The 15,368-nt window shown below is 41.0% G+C and overlaps 1 protein-coding gene across 2 annotated transcripts; it reads right to left on the minus strand.

The window, feature by feature from the left end:
• Positions 1-4,373: 4,373 nt before the first annotated feature.
• Positions 4,374-15,240, minus strand: znf281a (zinc finger protein 281a). 2 transcript variants are annotated; one of them, XM_020094257.2, is made up of 7 exons: positions 15,030-15,240; positions 13,121-13,574; positions 10,563-10,664; positions 9,999-10,125; positions 8,690-8,773; positions 8,449-8,567; positions 4,374-8,323 (listed from the first exon to the last, which is right to left on the minus strand). In XM_020094257.2, the coding sequence occupies exons 2-7, from the start codon at positions 13,523-13,525 to the stop codon at positions 6,749-6,751; spliced, it is 2,412 nt and encodes an 803-aa protein (XP_019949816.2). In that variant the 5' UTR covers positions 13,526-13,574; positions 15,030-15,240; the 3' UTR covers positions 4,374-6,748. The 2 variants fall into 2 exon arrangements, with proteins under 2 accessions (XP_019949816.2, XP_019949817.2); XM_020094258.2 differs by lacking the exon at positions 15,030-15,240 and adding an exon at positions 14,754-14,908.
• Between the last annotated feature and the right edge of the window lie 128 nt (positions 15,241-15,368).

The following is a 15,368-nucleotide window of genomic DNA, read 5'->3' on the forward strand; positions in this document are numbered from 1 at the left end:
CGTATTCAGGTGCAAGACTTTGTATTTCAAATGTTTTGTGTTCATAGCTAATAAATCATGTTGCGCAGCTGCTTCAGAGGGGAAACAGACATATTTCCTTAAAAGTGACTAATTTAACCTCTAATGTGTTTGCATACTTCGACTGTACAGCAGATACAAGTAACTTTTGAAGTAAAAGAAATTAACTTATCTCTTGTAAAAATACATCACACAGAGCCTATGTAAGCACCCTGAACATGTTTTCAGCAGAAGTGCAAGTTAGAGAGTTAATTATTAAATTAACCCCCCCCCCCCCATGGAGCTCTTGCACAAGTCGATGATTCTGTGCCAACTTATTAAAATTGAGTAACTGAGGTAACTGTAGTCAAAGACGCTGGTTCAACACTCACAATTTTTTTTAACCTTTTTACACTGGAGCTAATATCTTTTTTAACAAATGACATCCTCACAGAAACAGCTCCTGCTTCGTTACGTAGTAACAGATCATTAAAGTTATAATACATGAATGTCACTCATACCACAGATTTGTCTGTTTTGTGCGTGAATGTTTTCGTGTTTTTTTTAACTTTTAGAGAACACCAATAAACTAAATAGATGTATACAATTATAAATATTTACAGTCAGGGACTATCTTCCAGGAAGCACCTTTTCCTTGAAACTGGGTTGAATAAGTGCATTGTCACAGTTTAATTACAAGACTGACCCTGAGTTTTCATATTTGTTTAATTTCAGATGACTCACTGGACAGTGCACATCAAATAAGAGACATGAGCAATAAAGATGGTAATCAAATGAGGCTAAATCTGGTGGCATCATGAATTTTGAAACAACGCAGCCCACAGAACATCTCTTAACTAAGCCAGTCTGATCATAACAACAAAAAATATGACTGACAACATTTTTACTCTAGAGAGGTGTTCTGTGTGTTTTTTAATGGAGCTCTGATAAATGAATGTCAAATGGTAGTTTTTTTTAATTAGTGGATAGGTCAGTGTGTCATGTGGACCACTCCTACTCCAAACAAATCCGTTTAAAATGGTGACTGTTGTTGGGAATTGTTGAATCATCCTTACGATCACAAAACTAAACCCCTGATATCGACACAAACAAACAGATGTGACAGTTTTCTTTAATGAAAAGTCAAACACATTTTCATAAGAAGTTTACATGAGTTTTTGCAGTTTTCTTAAATACACTGTAAAAACGATAATTCCTACTCCTCAATAATTATAATCATTATGCTCTTGATCAGTTTAGAAGGAAGGATTTTTCTCCCAGTGCCTTGTTGCAATATTGTTTAACTAAGGAGTGGACTTCATTTGAACTTCATGTATATCGTAAATACAAATATATATATAGTGCAGCTGTGTATTGATACATACACCTTTGTGACCTCATTGTTATCTCATGCAAATACTTTGAGATATTGCAACAGGTTTTAGTACCGTATGTTGATTTTCCTCCCAGCAACGGAAAGCATTCATTCCAGTGGCCACAAGTGCGTCATATTTGAAGGAGAGGATTCTGGGAAGAAGGCTTGTCATTCATCATATAAGCGCACAGTTTAGATTCTTTTGTTGTTGATTGAATTTCATGGCACACAACAGTTCACTCAAAACCACACGTTTTAACTTTTGTTTCTTCCTCTTTAGCTGTGACCCATGTTACAGCATTGTTAAAGGTCCTCTGCCCCTTTATTGATGCTAGTTCCCATTCACTACCTATGTGCATAAAACCTCTTCCCAGCTTTAATGATAATAACATCATGCAAGTCACTCACATCTACTCTGTCAACAGGACTGCAACACAGACACTGAGGGACAGAAAGCTCACTAACTGTTGGTCAGGTCTGGACTCAGTGTCTGCTGTGGGCTAAAACCCCCTCTGACCTTTGACATTCAGGTCATATATGAATGTGAAGCATTTGAGTAAAATAAAACTTGATACAATTTCGTCACAACTCTTCCTGGTCGCACCCAAGAAAATCCACAGAACATATCAGAAACTTTGACCACTTAATCAAAATGCAGTCATTCATTAACAGAGTGTCGGGATTGGCAATGACTCAAACAGCTTTTTGGGTGTGAACAAGTTTGCGACCAAAGGTACTTCTGATATGTAGGCTTGATTCTGCTGTGACGGGAAGATGTATAGCTTCTCTTTATTTGATTTCAGGAAGCAAGTTTAATTCCCCTTGCATTCCCGGAAAGGAAATGAGAGGCAGTTAAAGGTCAAATTCAAGTGGATGTGCAGTGTTGGCTATACGAAGGCAGCTTTGGTTAGAGGTTTGCAAATATCTCAATACCTTCTAGTAATAAACCTGCTTTTTTGCAAGCATCTACTCATTTACTGCCTTTTGCTTAATGTAACATACATATACATATACTGTATAATGGGATCAAACCTTACACAATCTGCTCCCCTATACCGCAGATAATGTGTGAGGTCATTAAAGCTACTACATCAACACATATACTCACATTTTAATCCTTAACTGAGGAAGATCATTTGTGATTCGTGATTGTCATTGTTGTGTCTCTGTAGAATAAAAGTTGAGAACAAAATAGAGGCATGTGTGACATGTTTTTGTTTTATATTAATTGATATCTTTTGAAAGAGAAGTTGGTGGAGTAAAAATTCCGGTTCATGATAGAAAGCTATTAGAAATTCTCATGGAAGAAAATGAAAAAACAAACAAACTGGTTAATAGTAAGTATTTGCAATATTCTCTTAGTCCTCTGTTGAAACAGTAAATCACAAAAAAACCCAAAGAAAACTGGTGTTGTAGTATAAGACATAGATACAGTGTGATTAATGTTGGGAACCACTTGGTGTTGTTTACGAAACTTCACTTCTTTTTTACAGTTAAATTTAAAACAAATTATTGAGAGAAAAAAAGAGAAATAACATACTGAGGGTGATCAAGAAAACCAGTGAAAGGGAAAGGAACAATAAATATCTTTTTTAAAAACATGAGATACGGGATGGTAGTAGTTTTGAGCCATCCGGACACAGACACACACACAGTATTTGTTTAAAGTTACAGTGTGAAGAATTTAGTGATATCAAGTGACTGAAGAAGGAGTGGCGGTGACGACCAGCGTTTCCAGGACAAATCTGAAGGGGGAAAGGTCGAGAGAGCAAGGATGCTTCCTGTCGATACATTTTCTTTTCAAGTGTGTTTGTGTGCAAGTGTGTGTGTGTGTGTTTGAAAAGAACGAGGGGCCAGAGAAAAGGACCCCAGCACTCGGTTGTACATCGACCAATTCTATGTCAATATTTAAATGAGAATATTCCCCACGAACCCTCCACCCTGGCGCGATTTCCTTTTTTCCCTCACAAACTTATTTTATATAATTTCATATTATATAATGAATGAAAAGCTCGACCTGGCCTTGACCCCAGATATTAATCAAACTTTAGAATATCAGCGTGATGCAAAAACACAAGCATTAAGATACTGAGACAAATTTGCAACCGTGTGAAAAACTGCCACGACTCATGACTGATTTTTGATTAGAATAATTACAGATTATTTTTGATGGATGACAAATTCTCTCACACACACACACACACACACACACACACACACACACACACACACACACACACACACACACACACACACACACACACACACACACACACGTTGCAGCCCCTCACCTCCTCCTCTCCTTCCAAACATGAAAGAGAACCTTCAGTTGTCATAAAAACTCAAAAGGTGTTGAATTTGTCCAGTCTGGACCAATGTAAAAAACATGGCGGCCTCCTTAAAGAGGACCCCCTCGATGTAAATATAAAGTATTTAAATATAACGGGCCTTTTCTGGGGGAAAGAAAAATACAATTTGTACAATTTAGATGAGCAAACTAGTGAAAACATCATGAGGATTATTCCACATTACATTTCTGCTAATAGATCCCTTTTACCTAAATCTTACACAACTGACCTTTAAGCTACTGAGCCCAAATATGTAAATAAAAGCAGGCCTGAAAAATAAACTAAATGACGTTTAACATTTATAAACATCTACTAAATGTAGAGACAAAGCTGAACAGCACTTATATAACAAATAATATTTAACTGCATTAGGTGTTAAGATAACTAAATATCAGAGGCCACAGCCAAAAGGCAGACAGCATCTCACTTTAAGAGAGGCGTTATCACCACCCAGTGGTGAAAAGAAATACAGCTATATTAAGCTTTACCAGGCCTCTTTCAACACAATATTGTGCAGGGTGGATCAGCTATGCAGCCTTTAACAATATCCCCATCAATGTGTCTGATAAGAAAGTACATATATAATTTCACTGTAAACACAAAATATATTTCACTACAGCATTAACATGTTTAACACAACTTAGCACAAAGACTTGTTGATACGTTTTTTATTGTTTTCTCCCTAATCAATTTTAAATTCATTGGACAAGTACAGTCTTGTGAAACGACTCACAAGAACCTGAAACAACATAAAAATGGAAGATATCATCAGCTACAAAATTTGGCGGTGATAAAAAAAAATGTAAAAAGGGAAAGAAAGATAGCAAAATAAAATGTATACAGGTGTCAGGATGAAGTACAGCAAGATGTAGTGTTTTGTAAATTTTTTTGTAAACAGAAAGCATATTGAAACAATATGACAAATACGATGTGGAGGGGAGAGGAGGTCCAACGGAAGAGACTGAACATTGGTTGGCATGAGACATTTACAGAAACCCTGAGGCGACGTTGTCTTAATGGGTCACATAAATGTCATGTTCACAAAAATAGTCACACAGACTTTTTTTTAAAAACACATAAAACAGCATCTCTGCTACTTGCATCAATCCGTCACTCCTCTGTCCCTGCTTTATTGTGATATGAGGTATATGTGAGGCGATTTCTTGCTTTACGCCTCAACCGTTCGACATGGCATCACACTATTTAAAGATATTACAGCATTGCATTCGCTCCACCATGTTGAATGATTGCTTAAAACAACAGGCCATTGGGGTGTAAAGGGGTCTGAAGAGTCATTCAGCAGAGTGATATCATTTCCAGCACTAGCTATGGAAGACAGCGCGATTATTGTTGTCTTTACGAAGAAAAAAAAGACATACGGCATAAATACATTTAAAAATCAGCAAGAAGTTACATCTAACATTTTACTAGACAATATCTTGCACCTGTACTTCTCAGATATAGGCACCCAATTCATTCTACTGGGGACAAATATGCATGGTGCTGCCAGCATATGTGAAAAGTCTAAATGCATACAAATTTTTGGCCAGCCATCTTTTTTTCCCTGCTCATACTGCATATGGCTGCCTCAGTAATAGCTGAAGAAATACTTGATCACTAACACATTTTGTCATAAAAGTCAATACAAAAGCAAAGCTGCTAAGTTGGGTAACAAGTCAAACTAAAACTAGGGGTTTGAATTACATTTACATTATCCCGATTAAATGTCACCATATTTTATAAACCCCTACCTCCCTCACCTCCCTCGCTAATCCCTAAAAGTAAGGAGAAAATGTTAATACCAAATCCCACTTTCACATATCGACACCCCCCACCCCATCCCACCCATCAGCCCATGTAAGCCATGCTACCCAAACAATGGGTATCCCTATCATCCACCCACAATATGTTCAATCCCCATCTGCATATACAGAAACAATAAGTCTCAGTCAAAAAGCCAGTCCATTCCTGACGTTTGAGCTTCCTCCATCTGACGGGGTACTGTACTTGATGTATGAAAACGGCTCAAAGTGCTAATTGAATTTTTTTTCTTAAGAAATAAGAGAACTGAGGAAGAAGAGGAGGGCAGGAAAAGGGGAAGGCCATTCTATCACTGCCCAACAGCAACCTCTATTGGCCAAAGAAAAGCCCTAACATCATTTTTGTTCTCCAAAAATATACCACGGACAACATTTAACCCCTGAACCGACCCTTGTTCTCCCCGTACTTCAACTGGCAGTTCCCCAGAATGATTAAATCTGTTATTTTACATTAATATATATTCTTATAAATATATATATATATATAGATATATATATATGGCCCTTATTGAAGAAAACATGAGTTTCACATTGACATGAAAGTACCATAATCTCTATATAGCCAAGTAGAAAGTGTTTCAGTGTTCAAGTGAGCTGGCAGCAGTCGGTTTATGTCACACTCATTCAACAAGTAACAAAACATAAGAAAAATCCTCACACTTCTGAAAACCGTGCTCACTGCACCTCGTAGGCTTCTCCTTTTTCCACTTTTTTCCTGAGTAATACTTTTAACCTTGTAACAGACAACAACTTCTATGTTTGTTTTTGCTATTTCGATTCTGGGCTATTCCCTGCCATTATTTCCATTGTTATTTTTTTTTACAGTTGTAAAGTTGATTGCTCAAACACTTCAGCTCGTTGGAAAAGAAATACGACCGGCGCTACTACTTCTCTTACTTAAAAAAACAAAACAGTACTTTCAGTTCATGAATAATGACTAGACCTAATGTCACTAAAATGACGATAATAAACAGTCAATACATATTTAACTTAAAAATAACAGAAACTTTTTTAAAAATGCATTTGCAAGAAGCCTTGCAGGCTTTTTGTGGGGAGAGGAGTGGGCACAAAAACAGAGCATCAGTATAATTAAAATAAAGACAAATAAAATAATAATAACAATAATAATAAGAATAAAATAGGAGCACTAAAAAACTAAAATAAGAACATCCGCTTTAACGACAGTGTGTTCTCTCCCTCTCAGGCTCTCATCTGTAGCTTTGGCTTGTTGGAGTTTTGGAACCTGTACTTACTGGCTCATTGACATCAGATAACAAACTAGTATACCCTGAGAATTCAGACACAGGTGTCCGTATCCTATGATCCACCTCCCCGCCAGAGTCAGTGCCATAAGACATGCTGCGGCCATTTGATTTGAACTGGCAGCCAAAGGCCTGGGCAAAGTTTTCAATCTGGTAGGAAGGCTTTGAGGAGTCCAGAGGGGCCAGATTCTGCGAGGGGGCCAGAGGGAAGACTGCCGTGCCATTCTTGACCGGCGGTTGGTCCTTCCCATTGCTCAGGTCAGATGGGCTGATCTGGTAGGAGGAGGGGGGAGTGGAGGAGTGCTGCTTCTCCATCTGGTCGGTGAGCTCCTGAGACGGGGTGAGCTGCTGGTGTGTGGGGGGCTCCAGGCCACTCAGGTGGAAGCTGTGCTGTGGCGAGGAGCCAGTCAGCATCGCAAAGTGAGATTTTGGCACAGATGAGGGCAGCGAAGGCGAGGCCACCTGCTGGCCAAACCCACACTCCAGCGGGGACGTAGTATAGATGTTCTTGTCGGCGTAGACGGGGTTGCCTTGGTGGGAACTGGTAAACGGCCCTGAGGGGGAAGGCCCAGGGCCCAGAGGGAAGCTGGTGGTGTGGCTGGTGCGCTCCAAAGCCTGCAGCAGGAAGCGAGAGTACTCGTGCATCATGACTGTCTTGTCTCCAGACGGGCTGGAGTTGTCTGTGCTGTGGCCGATGTCAGGACTGTCAGCTGAGACAGAGTTAAGCTCCACATGCTGGTCACTGATGTCAAAGTGAACGTCGTGGTGCGAGCCATCAGGTTTCTGGGTGTAGTGGTCAAGGAGGCTCTGCAGCACCTCATCAGGGATCCCTGACTTGTCGAGACTCACTTGCAGGTCGTTGTCCATGACACTGGAAATGACGCCCTGTACGACAGATGGCTGAGAAGACAAGTGACCAACGCTGACGTCGTACTCACTGCTGGATACTCCAGCCACCACAGGCCCTGATGGGTGTGAATTGTTTGCTGCTTGAAGGTAGCGTCTCTTCTTCAGAAACTGCATGGCGTCGTCGTAGTTGCTGCTGGTGCCAACTTTGGCTCCATTACCCTGCATGAGGCCAAGTCCATCCATGCCTGCACTCTGCTCCAACTGGCCCGCTTTGGCCGGACTCTTGCGATTGGCCCTCTTGAACGCCATCTTTGGAGCTCGGCCATGGTGGCTCTGCTGCATGCTGGGCCCTGGCTCGGTAGAGGAAGATACTGTCTGATTCTCCATAGAATAATCATGGATGCTGTAGCCTCCAGAAGCTGAACCGTGAATGTGTGGTACTCTGCCCCCTCCTGCATCCCCCTTCTTCTTTCTGCGCTCTCCTCCCTCTCCACAATTTTTGGACTTCCCCCTCTTTCTGCCAGTATTCCCAACATTTCCCTGAGTGATTCCATAGCTGCCATGCCCCATATCAACACAACCCAGGTCAATCATCCCGGGATCCAGCCCTTTCTTTATGGCTTCTCCACAGGTTCGCTTGTGCTTAAGCAGTCGGTCTGTCCTAGAAAAATACTGAGAGAACAAAATGTAATTTTAAAGCGATGGCATATAGTATTAACTTTTACAGTTTTGTCATTGGCTGTGAAGTATTGCTTTAGATAAGTAGCAAAGGCGGATGGCGTATTAAGTTCATTTACCTGTTGGCAGGTCTCACATCTGTACGGCTTCTCTCCGCTATGTGTCCTCTTGTGCCTCTCCATGTGGTACTTCTGAATGAATCGCATGTTGCACTGGTCACAGCTGAATGGCTTCTCTCCTGCCGCAAAAAAGCAGCACAGCTCCGGGTTAGTTTATCTTCCAGTTTACTGCAAACGCACAATGACTCACGGGTTGCATCAGGCTGTCTGGTGGTTTAAGCAGCTGTCGTTTGACACTTACCACTGTGGATTTTCTCGTGTCGCTGGAGAAGATACTTCTGAATAAAACTCATGTTGCACTGGTTGCATCTGAAGGGTCTTTCACCTGAAATAAAATCACAGAGATTCTTTCAGTTACAATCTTGTCTCACTTTGATGGTCAATACCCTTCTGTGAAGAGCCAGGACAAGAACAAGCACCTGCACAACGTAATACAAACCAAAGCAATAATTATTACTCTATTTTTTTTCCTGTCACAGGAAAAAATAGATAAACCTACAATAAACAAACTTGAAATGGAGCATGTGAGGCTTATGCAATAGATTGTGTTGCATTTCACTGATGTTTGTGAGACTGTCTTTATACAACCCAGACTTGTGAAAGAAAACTTAAATCTAAACACAGCATCAAAGTCTGAATTTAGAGAAACCTTTTCGTCACATATCTGAATTTAATGACGGTCAAAGTGTTCATATATTTGCCAATAAGTTGCAATAGGAGCACAAACTAAAAGGCAGCACACAGTACAGGATGATCGCTATAGGCAGATGATTACTAAAGACGAATTGCATAGCTTCTCTGATAGTGCACGCAAATTTATCAGCCCATCCAGCTCACTCTCCTACTCTCTCGCTGACACAAACACACGCACTATGCCCGACACGCACTCTCACGCGCACACACACGTCAGTCGCACAAAACAGGATGCTGAAGAGGACAAATTGGTGTCTGGTTCGTGAGCAGTTTAGCCAACGTTGTCAACATTCAGTACTGGAGCAGAGAGCATTGACGCACCAAACAGAAATAAGTTGTGCTTGTTCAACGTCACACTGCCGTCAGTTTCCATCACAGTTTATTCATTTTGAGACAAGACTTGACTTTTAAAGTTTGCAGCTTCCAGTGTTTTTATCCCACGTTTCTCTGAGAACAACAAATTTAAATGCTGGTTTTGTCTTCTTGTTTGGTTTAAATAATGTCGTATATGTATATGCAATCATACATGTTCAAAGGGCTGCCCCACTCTGTCCATACCTGTGACAACAAGACCAAAAATATGTGGAAATGTACACAAAACAGTGCTGAAAACTACTTTCGAGGACAAAACTTGGTTGTGGACAAGCCACTGAGATAATGCTTTTGTAGTGTTTTCTAATTAGGTACACAAAAAAACTATGTGACGCTAGTACTGTACAAACTGTGAACTGTAATGCGACATTAATTTTCATACTGATGACATCAACATTTTCTTCCTTGAGCTGAAAATATCAAAATAAGAGGGAACATGGCAGAGAGACAATATGATGATGGTGGAGAGAAGCACAGAACCATACCAGTGTGAATGAGGACATGTCTGCGCAGGTGATAGGAGCTTCTGAACGATGCAGCACAGTGCTCACAGATGTGAGGTTTGGTTCCTGGCGACAGGCTGCCTCCATCTGCATCCAGCATCATTGATTGCTGTAGAATGATTGCAGGAGAAAGAGAGGGGTCAGATTCAGTCAGTCTGAAATTCCCTCAAGGCGTTCCTTAGAGATCTCGTTCAAAAGACGGACATGAGGTCATTGTAACCTTGATCATGACTAATAACGCTCTGCTTGGGGCAGCGGAGCTGTGCATGGCCCCCTGGGTCCCCCCTGCCCATGTCATGTATATAGTGCTTTCCACATTGTTTCTGGACTTAAATAGACAAAAGCAAACATTTGTACCTATACAGAAATTATTCTATGTTCAATGAGTACATATAAAGTAAATTCCCTGATGTTATCGACAAAAACTAACAAGAATGGATTACGATTTATTTTGAGTTCTAACCACTGTGTAAATGCTAATGTACATGGGTGTCTTTGGTAAGGATATATGCTAAAATTCACCCACAGATATAGAAATAAACAGACCTTTGCCTCGTTTCTCTTCTTTCTTGGTTTACCCTCCTGTCCATCACCGTTTGACCTTCGACCTTTTCTCCCAGCGGGCTCCTTTCCTAACTGACTCGGCAGCTGTGAGGATGACAAAGGGAGAGGGAGAGGGCCGTGAGAGCAGGCCACAACAAGGAAATCACTTGACTGGAGGTTAAGGACCTTTAGTCAAAAACTATCACAAACAAGTCCATGTTTGCTGCTCATGCAAACAAACCATCAAAAAGGGAAAAAAACACTTGGCCAATATCTGTTGGTTGTGGGTTGGAGACTCATTCTGCAAGATGTGGTTCTAGTGGGCGGAATAACAAAGCCTGAAATTTATGGCTCCTTTATGGATAAGCAGCCTGTAATTCACTCAGAGAGCCTTTCTTATTCAAACCAAAGAAACATACAAGCTGCTCACCTCACATACGAATCTAAACACCCAAAGTAAATAACTGCTCACTAAAACTCTTCACAAACAATCTGACCAAGGTGTTAATTCAGAAATTAGGAAAATAGCCTCTTGATCTTCCTTTAATTCTTTCCGTTTATCTTCCTACTCTGCCATCTCTCCCTTTGCTAACACTCTGCTCCTAATTTCCATATGGAGAATGACGAGACAAATGCTGTTGCACCTGCTTTTAAAAGGAGCTCAGTTTTAGGGTAAAAATGTAAAAAAAAAAAAAAGGTTTCAAAAAAACCTGCAGCACAAGAATATGCAGGAGATGAATAATACTGGCTGTTGGGCTTATTTAATCAATACAGCTCTCAAAATTATTCTGCAACAATTTTAACAATCACTAAATCAGTGAATTTTTAAAGCAAAAATGTTCTCTACTTCCATCATCATAAATGTGAGGATTTGGTGCTTTTCTCTATTTCAGTATAACAGTACAGTTTCAGTCATTTATGGGGATTTTCTGCTTTTCTTAGGCTTACTCAAAATTTAATTTAATATCTTTGGATTTTGGTCTGTTGATTGAACAAAACAGGCACAATCATAAAATTAACTTGGTGTTCATGAAAGGACGTCACTTTGCACTTCGCATAAATATCGTGGCCATATTCCCCTTTGATATTTTATTGACCAAACATTAAATCTATTTATTAATGAATTCATGTGCAGATTAATCAATTATGAAAAGAATTGTTCAGTTGCAGCACTACAACTAAAATTAAAATCCTAACCACGTCGGCATAATGGAAAATTTGGAAATCTGTGTTTTCTTTAGGTGAAGTTGTCCTTGAGTAGACAATATAAAAATAAAAGTGTGGCATAGTGCAGACTAAGTGTCACTGTGTTTTTCAACCTACTTCAATCTACAGCCGTGATGATCGGCTATTGTTGGGAGAGTGTGGTTGTGTGTATTTCTATTTGAATGGGCACAAAAGATGTCTGCAATGAATTGCAAGCTTAAACAAGACAGCTGTGTCCTTGCCAAGACATTTTCATTCATGCTGAGGCTGATGACATCATCCTTCTACTCAGAAAGAGAAACGGGAGGGGAGGGAGGGAAGGAGACATGAAAGGGTGCTTGTCTATAGTTTAAATTTTAAGTCATCAGTAGAAATTATATCAACAACTACTTTCTCACAAACACTTCCTGTTCAGGCTTTATAATCTGAATTATTTTTCTCCATAACAATTGATACCACATTACTTCTTCCTTGGTAAATGCATGCTTTCAGCGCTATCCCTACCCCTGTTTTGTCTAAAATTATGCCATAAAGTTGTATTTGTGTAGCAGAAAAGGAGAAATTTGTAGAGTTGCAACAAATCATATTTTCATCAATTAAGCTTCTCATGTTCTTGATTGGTCACTTCCTAATGTTGGTCAATAAAACAGAGGCAGAGATAACTTAATGTAGCATGATTATTATTTACATAGGAATTTTAAATGTGAAAGTTTTAAATTATCTAAATTAAGATTTGATATTTACTCATCTCTGTGTTGATCTCTCTCTGCATCATGCATCTTTCTAGGTTGTATTATAAATGATTTGACTGCAAAGACGGTGTAACTGTAATTCTCTGAAATACTTTGTCTGGTCTATAAAAGGAAAGAAAATAGTAAAAGCTACTGATGACTTTTTGCTACATTACATCTACATTGGATTCTCAAATTAGAGCTGAGATGACCAATCAACAGACAATTGATTTGAGATTTTGTTTATAAGGAAAATTTGCTAAATTTCTTTCTTTAAGTCTCTAAACTGTTACTTGGCAATATGTTTCCTAGTTTGATAGTAAAATCTTTTTTTGGTTTTCGACAAAACAAGCATGTGAAAAAGTCTCCCTGGGTTTTAGGAAACAGTGGGGATTTTTCACCATTTCCAAAAATGTTGTAGCCATTAATGGATAAATTGGAAAATAAGATTATTAAATAAGAAAAAGATCATTAGTTGCAGTCATGTTTTCCTGGAAATACAACTGCAATGAATAATTAATTGCTGAAACAGCTACGGATAAATCATACTTGTAAGCACAGCCATTTATTCAGACGTAGATCAAACTTTAGATCACAATTTGATCTCCCATCAGAGGTACTCACATTGCCCATGTTGAGGTCATGCACCAGCAGGCCCTGGTTGTTACTGACTGTCACCTCCAGCAGCTCTGTGCTCTTCCCATGGCTTCCAGGGTAGAGGGGCAGGCGATAATCATGCTCAGACAGCTTCTCCTGCTTGATACCCATTGAGTGAACATAGTCTCCCACTCCTGCACAGCCAAAGCTGCCACCCTGGGTGCCCATGCTGCAGTCAGGTGAGTCACGCTCCTTCTTCAGGATCATTTCATGCGGTGGCAGGTCCTGCATAACGGAGTGGGCGGCCAGCCGGGTGAAGCTGGTCACCGGCGGGAGATGGCTAAACATAATCATGCCAGGGCCGAAATTGGAGTCCATACCCCCGTTGGAGCGCAGGAATTCATTGCCTAGTTTGTCTTGAATGATGTTCATGGTGAAAGCCGGCAGGCAGGAAAACTATGAGGTGGTAATAAGTGTCATCCTGTGAGGAAAGTAGGTAACAGGTTATAAGGTGGCCTTTAACACACAAATAACAAACATCAGAAAACAATTACAGTGCCTGTTAAGCGTGGTATTCAGGAATCAGTGTCACGGCCTCTGATCTCACAACTGTGCGCTTAGTCGGATTAAAAACTGACGATTTGTGGGTCAACAAAGGGCTTCCGTCTGGCACACTGACAAGAGAAACACGTCGGAGCTGCACTGTACAAAATTCTCTCTGTTTGCTTACAGTGTGCATGTGGAGTATTTCACAAGGGGCAGGAAAGGTCACAGTGACTGCAGCGCTAGACACAACATGAGATGAGGAATGAGAGGATTGGAGTTGTGTGTTAATCTGTTTGATGGTCCTGTCTCTGACCCAGTCATCCTATTTGCATGGGCTTATCTGCCAATGAGAGGGCACAGACACAGACGAAAGGCTGGTGGTGCAACTGTGAGCACAAATCAAGTGCATGCTCTCTACTGGAGTGATATAACACGGCAATACGCACATTAAATGCAAGTGATTGGTTATGATTAAACACAGTTTCCTGGAGGCTGCATTAAAAGACATATACAGTTATTTTTCAGCCACCGCATGAACGACCCATCCGGCTAATGAGGGCTGTCTGCCTGCTGCCAAATGCCTTCAGCTTTGATGGTGAGCTAGCAGCAATAACCCACTGAGCTAACACAAAGCAAACTTTTACACACACGAAACGAGCCGTGTGTTCCTGCAGCTTTCTCGGGTGTATTTCAGGAGATGAACATCGCACTGGCAGAGCCCTGTGGTGCAAGAATGTTTATGAAAAACTACCAAGCTTCATCGCAATTAGCCACCTAGCTAACCATCTGGCTAACCACTCTTGCGGGGCCCTTCTTCTTTGTGATGCAGGATCAGGCAATAATTAATATGGCCATGCAATAATCATCACCGCAAAACGCCGAGCAAACAATGAGCACACAACCCGCGGAGCCGCGCGCAAAGTCTGCGCCTTAAAACCGCGAACAAAGTTAGTTTTGCACACTTCTTGCCTGAGATTAAACAATAGTCATTTAGCAGCATTTAACACCTCACACACGAGACCAGCAGAACAAAACCTGAGAGCTGATGGGGAAACGAGGAAAATGACGATCGCTGGTTTTGCGCTTGATAACAAAAGAGACCGGACCGTCTTACTTGGTCTGTGCTGGCTTTTATCGCAGCTTTCGCCGAGTTGCTGGCTTCGTGTGCCGGACAGTTACCGACTGTAGGTGATGGAGCGACCACACGGGCACGACCCATAACAAACGGCCCGTACAACTCCAGCGAACAATGATGCTCGTCCGGCTAGCCGCGGCGGGCTAACTTAGCAGCTAACTAGCGCTGCGCTTTGTTGTCTGTCCCGTACGAGGAGTTTAACCGACTCAGCGGCCGCTTCTGTCCCGAACCCCCGGCTTTGTGTGTTAGTCTTACCGGCGCGGGAGCATGGCCCGTGGTCGTGGCTCGCCTGGTTCGCCCTCAGCTCCACGTTTCAACATCTAAAGCCAAAACATTGTTTTCCCGCAGCTGCTGGGCTCTTCCATCTTGCCTCGGCGCAGAGGATTCTGGGTCCCGCAGGCGGACCCGTCCTGAACAGAGACGCAATAATAAATAATGAAAGCGATAGTTCATGAAATGACAATGAGAAACATAATCAAATCGTCAAAATACATTTCACCTTACATGCAAATAACATTACGTTTTTTCTAATGATGTTAGTGTGCAGTCGGATACAAGAGCCCACCACTTTGAACAAGGCTCTTTGTTTTAAAA

This window comes from Paralichthys olivaceus, chromosome 5 (genome assembly GCF_024713975.1).
Source record: "Paralichthys olivaceus isolate ysfri-2021 chromosome 5, ASM2471397v2, whole genome shotgun sequence".
NCBI lineage: Eukaryota > Metazoa > Chordata > Actinopteri > Pleuronectiformes > Paralichthyidae > Paralichthys > Paralichthys olivaceus.